General features: G+C 45.6%; 1 protein-coding gene across 3 annotated transcripts in view; it reads left to right on the forward strand.

Annotated features, from left to right (window-relative positions):
• Positions 1–9,270, forward strand: part of galnt18b (UDP-N-acetyl-alpha-D-galactosamine:polypeptide N-acetylgalactosaminyltransferase 18b) — a 48,796-nt gene extending 39,526 nt beyond the window's left edge. For all 3 annotated transcript variants that reach the window (XM_077023634.1, XM_077023633.1, XM_077023635.1), the window contains exons 8-11: positions 114–251; positions 2,307–2,402; positions 5,409–5,573; positions 8,587–9,270. In XM_077023634.1, coding sequence (XP_076879749.1) covers positions 114–251; positions 2,307–2,402; positions 5,409–5,573; positions 8,587–8,733 — 546 coding nt within the window. In that variant the 3' untranslated portion in view covers positions 8,734–9,270. The remainder of the gene's footprint in view (positions 1–113; positions 252–2,306; positions 2,403–5,408; positions 5,574–8,586) is intronic.
• The last annotated feature ends 2,106 nt before the right edge of the window (positions 9,271–11,376 follow it).

Here is an 11,376-nt window from a genome sequence, read left to right on the forward strand (position 1 = left end):
ACGGCTCTACCTGTTAGTGGTCTGTGGTAAACACGACTGCAGAAACACAGAAGAGTCATATCTCTCTTCATCTTTGTGTGTGTGTGTGTGTGTGTGTGTGTGTGTGTGTGCAGGACCCAGGCATAGACATTGGGGATGTCTCGGAGAGAAAGGCCCTCAGGAAGAGGCTGCAGTGTAAAACGTTCCGCTGGTATCTGGTGAACATCTACCCCGAGATGAGGATGTACACAGACACCATTGCTTATGGAGTGGTGAGCCTGCACAAATGTTACCATCTGCTTTCATTGATCAAGGAATCCACTCAGAGCGAGGAGGAAAGATGTTATGTCTGATTTTAATTCCACAAGCTGCTCTCAAATGGCTTTGACCTTGAATTACCAGGCTGACCGTAAAAGCTGAAGCTGCCGAGAGAAGGCAGGTGTGTGCTAGCCTCACCTGTGGCCCTCACCTGTGGCCCTCACCTGTGACCCTCACCTGTGGCCCTCACCTGTGACCCTCACCTGTGGCCCTCACCTGTGACCCTCACATGTGACCCTCACATGTGACCCTCACATGTGGCCTTCACTTGTGGCCCTCACCTGTGACCCTCACCTGTGGCCTTCACCTGTGGCCCTCACCTGTGGCCCTCACCTGTGGCCCTCACCTGTGGCCCTCACATGTGGCCTTCACCTGTGGCCCTCACCTGTGGCCCTCAACTGGCCTTCACCTTTGGCCCTCACCTGTGGCCCTCACTTGTGGCTTTCACCTGTGGCTTTCACCTGGCCCTCACCTGTGGCTCTCACCTGTGGCTCTCACCTGGCCCTCACCTGTGGCCCTCACCTATGGCTCTCACCTGTGACCCTCACCTGTGGCCCTCACCTGTGACCCTCACATGTGGCCTTCACCTGTGGCTTTCACCTGGCCCTCACATGTGGCCCTCACCTGCCCTGCATGCAGTTGTTACCCGGGCCTGTGCTGCCCCTTGGAGGTAGAATCTAGGAGTGGCATTTCTCTGGTGTGACATCCATCCCATCCTTGCAGATGTGATCCAGTGGGTTTCCCAGAGCCGCTTGTCAAAGGCGTTTTTTGTGCAGCACCATCGGAGCATGACGCTGCCCCCCAAATCCCCAACTCCCACCCTGACCACCAACACACTCTTCCGATTCACTCTTCATGTCAAATACAGAGGGATTGTCTGCTGTGTTTAACCCTTTTCATTTGGCATGCAAACACATTGTGGAGACGGCCTGTTAGTTTCACACCTGGTTTCATCTCAGGTGTTTTTGTGGCTGATGTGAAAAGGGGGAGACGGTGTAGAAAATGGGTCAGACTTGTTAAAAATAAATCTAGGAGTACAGAGTTCAGAAATAGCTCCTGTCCTCGTTAGACTGAGGCTTGTCAATCACACTGGGAGTTTGGAGTCAAATGTTGAACACTAATGCGTGATCGTGTTAATGTGGGATCATGCTAATGCGGGCAGGTCCAGACAGACCACAACCGTGAAAGCAGGGGGGGTGGGGGGTTTCAACCACGAATGACAGTTCAGTGCCAGAGAGCTGCATGTTCTCACCGGTTTTACACACATCACTGGTTCTTTCTTGTGGTCGAGTCTAAACACCATCACACTCCACTCTAAAGGGCGTTGTATGTCAGTAGACCTTCCATATGATGAGACATTTTAATAGCAGACCATACAATGGTGGTGTAAGAGAGTTTAAAGGTGTTTCAGATGAAGAGGTTATATCTTCGGAGAGGTTAGGTAGTATTAGATCCTGGCAGCTCGAGGGACAACTGTGGGTGCTTACAAAACACCCTTGAGCTGTTAATGAATCTCTGCAATGCTCTTACAGCTGAAAAACATCTGAAGAAATCTGATCTCCACTGCAGGCCAAGAGTGTGAAACAAGCTGTAGCAATCAAAGGAAACATTTCAGAACTTGGGAAAGAACAGCAAAGGGTACGACGTGGTTCCCACAGTGACCTCGTCTCTCACCAGCCAAAATCAGTAAAACTCACTTGACCTAAAGAAATAATGGAAAGCCATGTCCCATGAAATATCAAAGAGTTTTAACAGAACATCTCAACACTACCAGTGGTCTTCAAGCACCATGCATCCCCAGGAATGTCATGAAGGAATACCTCCATTAAGACATAGCTTATTTTGATCAATGTAGAATGTACACTCTTTTGCTTTATTAGTAAACATATTATTGTCAGTTATTGCTTGAATGAAATCCATGTAGACCTTTGAGCTGCTGTATATATGTATATTTATTTGAAAGGTCTCTGTTCTTTATTACCATGTCTTTATTTTGGTCTTTCGTGCAGCTCAAGAACTCTCTGAGGAGTGAGCTATGTTTGGACCAGGGCCCGGAGACAGACAACGTCCCCATCCTGTACCTCTGCCATGGAATGACCCCTCAGGTGGGCAGCCCTGCTAACCCTGTTGTTGTTGAATCTCTCTCCTCCCACACTCATTTTCTCTGTTGAAACTGCTGCAAGTTTCACAGGCTGGACAAGGATGCATGTATCCAAGGAATCACACACCCAGTGTTTGTTTTGGCGAATTCCCACAATCCCCCTGGAGACTGATACCTTAGAACCTGGAATGGTGCACTTAATTCTTCCTCTATGACATACGTATCCCATCGTTGTCATTTTGTGCTGTTCCTTGTGTTGTGTGGTAGGACAGGAGAAAATGTGCTCAGCGGAAAATTTCAGGTTTCCAGCCATTGTCCATCACCCAGAACTGAGCAGACGAATGTGGCTGACTGTGGAGAGAGGGATTAGGCTGTCCTTCTCCGAGAGCTGAGTCAGCAAGGCCGGTCTCGCTGTCTTGGACTCCAACGGGCCACGTACGGCTTGTCATCGGATTTAAAATGAGATCCTGGCAATGTCACTGCTCAGGAGCCCAGACTTGATTCTGTAGTGCTGTCCCAAATGCCTGCATAGAGGATCTATTATCGAAGGGCCTCCCAAGAATCAGGACTTATTTAGGGTAGCTGTCCATTTAATGAGACTTGCCTTTCCTCTCATCCGATCACACTGTAGAATTAATAAAAAAAAATAATGTGGTGAGATTTTTCATGTATTTAGCTGGTCTGATCATTTTAATTAATAATCTGATAATTTATTTGAAGTTTTAACAGTCATAGGAAGACCCGGACGTTTCTTTCAGTGGTCATGAACTATCAGTGTTTCAGAATGCCCAACACCAGATGTGCTACTCTGCCACTTTGCAGTGGTTTAGCTCTGAATTTAATCTTCAGCCAAGTGGCAAAGGTAAAACACACGATCATGTTAATCAAGGCCCTCCACAGCATTAGAAAATGATTTATTAAACTGCAGTAGTAGTTGGATGGTAGCTGTCAAGGTCAGGAGTTGGGATCCTGTTTTTGACGTTTAATTAGACACAGAAGAAAATCCTGTTGGAGTTTTGGAGCCTTGCCACCTGGATGAAACCGTTTCTCTTTGCTTTCCATTTTCTCTGCATCTCATAAACACCTTGAATCATGACGCCTCATCATCAAGTGTGTTCCCCAACACCTCGTGGAGCTGGTGGAGTTATTAAAAAGGTGGAGAGCTGCCGGCTAAGGAGCTGAACCGTCTTCCCCACCTCTCATCTCTCTCACAAAAGACACTTGTTCGTATTTGAGCTGCTTTTCCAGTACCCACTTCTGCGCAACTCTCCTTGCTGCGAGACACCCAAGGCCCTATTTGTGCACCTGAGGAGCAGGGAGGCAAACAAAAGCACCTTGAAAACATCTTGGAAATACATGGAGGCTCTTTGATGAGAGGGTCTCAAAGCACAGCACACAGAACACACAGTGAAGGCAGCGCTATTCCCACAGAGATTAGGTCGCATTCGTCTCTCACTTGCTTTCTCTCCGTCTCTCTCACTTTCTGTTTCCTATTTCTGCTCTTTTCTCTCTGTCTCTCTCTCTCCTCTTGCTGTTTGCTCTGTGGAGGAAGAAAGATTGCTAGGGCTGTACAGCACAGATATGCCCCAGTTGACTGTGGGGAGATGCTGGCTGATACAGGTAGGTGCTCGGCGGTGGGTTCTCCCGGGAAACCCTTCCCGACCGGGCATTTACACCTCATCTGACGGTGTTCATTTACACTTCATCTGACGGTGTTCCTTTACACTTCATCTGACGGTGTTCCTTTACACTTCATCTGACAATGTTCCTTTACACTTCATCTGACAGTGTTCCTTTACACTTCATCTGACAGTGTTCCTTTACACTTCATCTGACAGTGTTCCTTTACACTTCATCTGACAGTGTTCCTTTACATTTCATCTGACAGTGTTCCTTTACATTTCATCTGATAGTGTTCCTTTACACTTCATCTGACGGTGTTCATTTACAATTTCTTTCTGTAGTGTATCAGAAGTGACTTCATCAGCGCCTGAGACCTGTCTGCCAGATGTTACTCTGCTCCTGTCCAACACACACACACACACACACACACACACACACACACACACACACACACACACACACACACACACACACACACACACAGAGTGTCTGTACTCCGGTCATCTGTGCAGGATGTTCTGTTCTTAAACACAGATCATCAAAGGAAGCAGAAAATCAGGGACATAATTACAGTTTCCTGTCTGGAATAAATTTTCAGGCGTTTTCTTTCAGGGTGTTCGTCACAGCGCGAGACAGTGTGAGAGGGCAGCGTATCCGTGGCTGCGTTGTATGTTTGTTTTCTCCAGTAGGCGTTGTCATGGTTACTGATTTATTAAGTGGCCTGCTCCGGTTTTTGGGGGCGGTGTGTTTGGGCTGGTGGGGACATGGCACCTGCAGTAAACCTGTGTGATGCACGATGCACATCTGTCTGAAACACCTGTCTGTGGAGAGCACACGTGTCCAGGCATTCTTTGTTAAAGCTTTGAACTCTGCATACTTTAATGCAGTGCATAATTGTAACTGACAGACGTTCTGATGTGCGGTTGCTGGAGTGACTGGCCTGGCTTTAGAAGAGGGCTTAAACGTAGTACACGCAATTTTATATTGAGTGATGATGACTCATAATGGACGATTGCTGGGTTTGTGTGGGACGCTGGATTGTATTTTGACCTTTTGTCTAACCATCTAGCGTTGGGAACACAGGGCCTGTGTTTGAATCTTTTTTTATTATTTATATGTGATGCCTTTCACCATATTCACAAGCAGCTTTATGTCTCAGGCACCAAATGTGTTTACCTGTTAGAAGAAGTGTCTGTTTACTTCTGTCTGATGTGACTCTCGAATGCCGCCTTCACCAGCCTGTGCTTTTAGGTTTCTTTTCACATCGTGCCCACAAAACAGACAGTCAACAAGGCAGTCAGCTTTTTAAGAATCCATTGTCATTTTCGCTTTCCGCCCTGGAGTGTGTGATTTGTGAGCTGAGCTCTGGGTTCATGCTGCCTTTCAGAACATCTACTACAGCAGTGCGGAGCAGCTCTACGTGGGCGTCCTCAGTCCAACCATCGACGACGACGACAACAAGTGCCTGGTGGATGTGAACAGCCGGCCCAGGCTGATAGAGTGCAGCTACGCCGCAGCCAAGCGCATGAAGCTACGCTGGCTTTTTACTCAGGTAACAGGACAGGGGGAGGGGCCTGAACCGGACAGGGGGAGGGGCCTGAACAGGACGGTGGAAGGGGCGTGATCCGGACAGTGGGCAGGACTTGAACAGAACCCTCCAAAGAGCTCATCACCGCATGTAAAAGCCACGCTGTGGAAACACACTGAGCTGCAAGGAAGCGGAAAATGAGCTGAGAGGAGAGGTCCTCTTAGATTTAGAGGATGTGAGCTCACTGGGAGGGTTCGATCCCACTGCTGATTCAGTCCTCTCATTAGAGACAGGTCTCACGCCTCACACGCACTCCGACCTCACACGCAGTCTGACCTCACACACACTCTGACATGCCTTTCACCTCCTTTCAACTGTGGACTGTGTTGTGCATAATAGCTCCCCTTGTCTACTTTAAGTGCTTGGGCCCCAGAACATTGCTGCATATAGAAGGTCACAGCAGGCTGGTTGGGTAAAGAGGCCAACCACAGGTGCAATTAAAGCATTCTTTAAAATGATGAGCTTTTTGAACTGGCAGTGTCTGGGGATTTCTTCAATACAAAGCAGAAGAAAACAGAGAAGGAGGAATGGGATTCTGGAAATAGAGCTAACACAAGATAATGACTTTTAACGCCATTGATTGTGCCGTCTGGCTTGCGTTAGACAAGGGATTTGGGGTCTGCTGATTAACATTGTGTTATTTCAGAGGATAAGCATGGAATTTCTGTGTTTTCTTTAGTGTTACCATTAACTGGTATTTGCATAACCAAATACATTATTGTATATCTTATATCTCAGAAAAAATATTCTCTATAGGCCTACTGTGTACTCTATACTCTATACTATACTCTACTTAGACATTTACTGCTGATACTACTTTAAATTTAAACTTATTGTTGTACCTGTTCTGTACACACTCTTATACTCTTGCACACCTCTTGACACACACACATAAACACACACACACACACATGTGAGGTGATGGAGTGCTCCCATGTTAACTGGTTAACCTGAAGTTGACCCAGAGCAATTATTATAACAGCCAACCAGCAGATTCTTTATTGCAAATCAATGTGTTGGTCTGGCACCCCTCACCCCCAAACCAGAGAAGTCTGGTGCTGTCGTAGGTAGCCTGCCACCAGCAAACACAACCGCTTCAATTAATCAGACTCCACGGTAAGAGTTCACACATGCAGACACCAATTCCTGAAATCTGAAGATACATTTTTCACTGAAGCCACATAGTAGATATTTAAAGCAATCTAACACTGACTGCAAAATGTTCCATTTACAGAATACATGTACCTCAATGAGCTGTGAATCACAGGACTATTTATACATTTATACCATGCTTGTGGTCCTCAAGCTTTATTTGGTGGGGTTTTCAGTGTTTGAGCAGAAACTCCAGCTGGTCTGTTGGGTCTTCTCACACTATGTGTAGACTCGGAAGTGATTTTACTGTTCTCCAGGCTCAGCTGGAAGCCGAGCAGAAGTGGTACGTGTTGCACGTGTTCAAATATTTGAAATCTTCTGCGCTTGTCCATACCCGCTGCGTGTGCAGGTGGGCACATTTTGCCTTAGGTAATTTTGTCTGGCTTACGATGTGAAGTCTGCCATGTAGCTTGGCAAACCAGAGCGAAATTAGGTTGAAGAGGGAAATATTTCCAGGGAAATAAATGTGCAGAGAGCAGAGAATATTTTTGACACAAGCAAGAGAGCAAAGCAAATAATATTACATCTCCATCTGGTTTGTTTCATTCATTCGTTGTTATTTCATGAGTCTAGACACATCCTTAACTGTAGATGGGCTCCACTGACTTTTCTAGAAATAACAAACCACAACCAAACCTTTTCAAACTGGACCTCTAGAAGCATTTTCATATGGGGCCTCCACAAATATTTTCATAAGGGATCTCTAGATAGTGTTTTCAAGCCGGATCTCTAGAAACATTTTCATCTGAGACTTCTAGAAAAGTTTTCATAAGGGACCTCTAGAAACATTGTGCTGGGAAACATTTTCATCTTTCTCTGCTTCCTATTTTTCCATTGTTGTCATTGTCGGGATTGTTCTGAGTAATTGTTGATGTCTGTGTGTGTGAACTAAATCCCAGGGCTACAAATGAGTGTACCTTTGTTTTTCTGCACCAGACTTAGTTATGGTGTTTCACATTAAGGAACTCAGTGGTTACAAACAAATTATGCAAAGAAATGATGGGCTTTATCATTCTGCTGTTGTAGATTGTGCATTCAAGCAAGCATCTGTTTGGTTTAGCAGGCCGATCAACGCTAAAACTGTAGAAAGGACGTCTGTATATTCCATGCACCAGAAAGTCCTATGCTGTGCATCTACAGAAAATGTAATGAATTACCTTTATAGTGATCACATGTGATGTCACGCTCCATGCCCTGTAAACGGCGTGTGCTGCGATGCTTGAAATGAAGCATGCGGGACCTGCGCCGGGGCTTGTGGGTGAGCTGGACAACTGAAAGCAGGACCCCTCTCACTGATACGGGACCCTGCTGGTCCAGATCCCTCGTTCCCATGATCCCTGATGTTAGCACTGCTAGACACTCAGGTCTGTGCCGTTTGAGCTGAGAGGACCAGAGGAGAGGCCGACTGTCTACGGCCTTTTTGTGTAAGCCCTTCTCCACAGGTCTGGGAACAGTGGCATCCCCCTCAGGTCTTCCACCGTCTCTTTGATTCTGGAGCCTCCCACGCCGGCGCCCCCCCCCCTCTCTTCGCCAAGTGGGAAGAGGCCGCGAATCACCTGCGGCAAAGCAGCCAGATGGATGAAGGGGGCCAGCGGCGAATTTGATTCGCTTGACTTGCCGCCCGCCTGGAAAGTTTTGGCAGGAAGCACGATGGTCCTGTACTGTTCTGTCCGCCTGTGTCAGCAGCCCGTGTTTCTGCTGCCGATGCGTTGTGTTTCACTTACGTGTCAGAGCGTCGCCCACGTCACGTCCTGCTCCGCGCGGGGACCGTTTGTGATGCCGTCTCTGTTCAGTCTGTCCTCTTTCTTTTGTCTTTTTCTTCCAGGGAGGTTCTATCCAGAACAGGAAGTCAAAGCGATGCCTTGAGCTAGTGGAAAGCAATGACAATGAGTTTGGGTATCAGCTGATTCTACAAAAATGCACTGGACAGAAATGGACTATCACTAATATATTGCCTGGTAGCACTTTCTAATGGGCCCTTCTGAGCACCGAACAGCCAGATGTGACACACTGGACCCCACCAAGAGACCTGCTGAGAGCAACAGGACCACCATGCAGCTGGATGTCTCTTTGAATTTGACATCATATGATAAATGTTAAACATTTTTTCCAAGCTACTGTACCTGTGCAAAAGAATCGGCCGCGTTCGACGGATACTGCGTTGTGCATTATGACGTTCCACGCTGTTCTATTTTGTGCAAGGCATTCTTGGGTTCGTCTTGACTTGAAAGTTTGACCTTGGCCCAGCGCGATGGTGTTTATTGATCGGGCTCATATCTGCTACTGTGTAGCAAGCTTTGGCAATGATTCTTGCTGTATTTCTTTTCTTCTAGTGTCTCAGGTTTGTAGTTTGAGATTATTTTAAAAATCAAGCTGTACATTTTGGGGACATGTCAATATGTTGAAAATATATATATATAGAGATACAATCAACTATTTTATATCTTTATGTAAATATTCTCAGTATTTATAATATATGGCATTAAAAGGACAGGTGATTAGAAACAAACAGTGTTTGTCTATTTCACCAGCACGCAGTTATTAAAAAAAACACACACACTCCTCATGGGAGGCGAAGGCTGGGTGAGTCCTTTGCGCCGTTCCAGTGCCTGTCAGGTGTGTGTGGCCTTGCGGGCTCTTCAGAACGTGCCTGGCAGGAAGCAGCACTGTTTGGTCTCAATGTCTCATCCTCCGCAAAGTCAAACTGTACGGGCAAATGATCACAGACGCGTTAGCGTGTTCAAAGCTCGGAAATGATCACAGGGGTGTTAGCATATTCAGGGCATGACAAGGGCTCAACTGTGCTTATGGACACAGGCTGCGCAGGTGAAGGAAGTGATGCGTGGTGTCTGTGTGAGCACTTCAATACCCTTCCCACATGTTCTTCAGCAGTTGTGTGGGGGTTTTTTTTGTATTTGTGGCCATTTTTTTTTTGTATTTCGAAGAGTGTTTTGGTCTCTAATGATACACTTTCACAGAAGTGGCATGCTCAGATATACCCCCATCTCTCTGTCCGACTCACTCTCTGTGTATCGAGGGAGGAGACGAGCTTTTGCTTCACCAGTGTTCATTACCATCTATATTCCTGCTGGGCCGGTGGGGCTTGGGCCATTACATTTCCATGCACATCCGTTTCCCACGGCTACCCATCGCCACGGCAGCCTGGGAGCCACACGCGCTTACGGCTGCTTCATGGCTCACCTTTTCAGCTCAAGATTTTCAAAGTTGTCCCCGACTTGTCAGCGCTTGGCTAATGATATTTTAAAGAAACTGCAAAACTTTGCATGGAAAACATCACGCTTCGTTTATTTAGTAGCTCCCCTGTTCGGAATAACGTATGCCCTTTGATGGTTTATTATCCCGTGTCTCAATTGTATCCTTAAAGTGTGTCTCATTTAAAAAACAAGATTTGTTTGGCCTTTCTTGAATTTTTCATGATCTCGCTGGGAAGATGAAGGGTGTTCAATGAAGGAAAATGAAGAGCTGTCATGTCACACTGTTTGTGTGCTTACCAACATGGTGAGTCTCCAAAATACAGAATTCAGACAACAAGGAAAAGCAGAAGCCCGTACCCAGCTAACAAGCGATCAAGGACATGCTGCCGTTTTCATCGCTGAACATGTTATTGGGCTGCCTGTCCTCAACGCCATTCAAACGTAATGTATACAGTTGCTTTACATAATCAATTTCAAGTGACTTTCACAAGATAAACACAAGACAACAAATACAGACTGTACACATGCCCATATTCTCAGAGAAAAAACGCTTCAAAAGAATTCCTAATGATCTATGTGAAAAAGGTACGGTTAAGGTTATATAGGTTATATAGGTATAAGGTTAAACTCACTGCTGGTGTGTGAATCTAAACAGTTTTAAAATATGGTTGATGTTTCTAAATTTCAACACTAATATGTTTAAGACCTTGAATATTATGATTTGAGTCTATAAACAATCTGGGTACAGGTAAATGACGGTCATTTCTTCTGATACTCTAGTTTTTAGTGGTTTTGATGTGGTTTTTAGTCGTCATAATGTCCATCCAGTGCATCCAACTTGTTGAGCACAGACAAAATACAAAGTAAACATTCTTAGAGTTACACATCATATAAGTTTTAATTGGAAGGTTTAATTTAAGAAGTTTTGATTTCATTTAATCTTTTGCCAGTTATTGGAAGTGTGATGGCACTGGTTTTCACAACGTTCTTACTGCACGCTGAGCGCGAGGAAACCCGCCCGGAGCGAATGCAAGTGTTGACTTTATTCTTAAGGTAACGTACCAATCAGTCAATTAAATTACATGCTCTGCTATCTGAAAAAATATTTTTCTGACAACTTGTGAAAGTTTAGGTGCAGTTTTTAAAATGTGCCAGTGCTGCAGGCAGAAAACTGACGATAGTTGGGAATTAGCTCTTGCCTTTTTTGAAGCTTTTCACTGGAGAATGTGGAAATGTGTACAGCCCGTGTTAGTTGTGTTGAACTCTACTTGTGGTTCTATGTCAGTGTTCTTCATGATCATGTGACAGTCATGTGACATTTAGTATTAAAAAACAACACCTGTATGCAAAATGTTTGAATGCCATTGAATGCCAAGGTAGGCATGAGATGAAACGTGTGC

The sequence above is a fragment of the Brachyhypopomus gauderio genome, chromosome 12 (genome assembly GCF_052324685.1).
Source record: "Brachyhypopomus gauderio isolate BG-103 chromosome 12, BGAUD_0.2, whole genome shotgun sequence".
Taxonomy (NCBI): domain Eukaryota; kingdom Metazoa; phylum Chordata; class Actinopteri; order Gymnotiformes; family Hypopomidae; genus Brachyhypopomus; species Brachyhypopomus gauderio.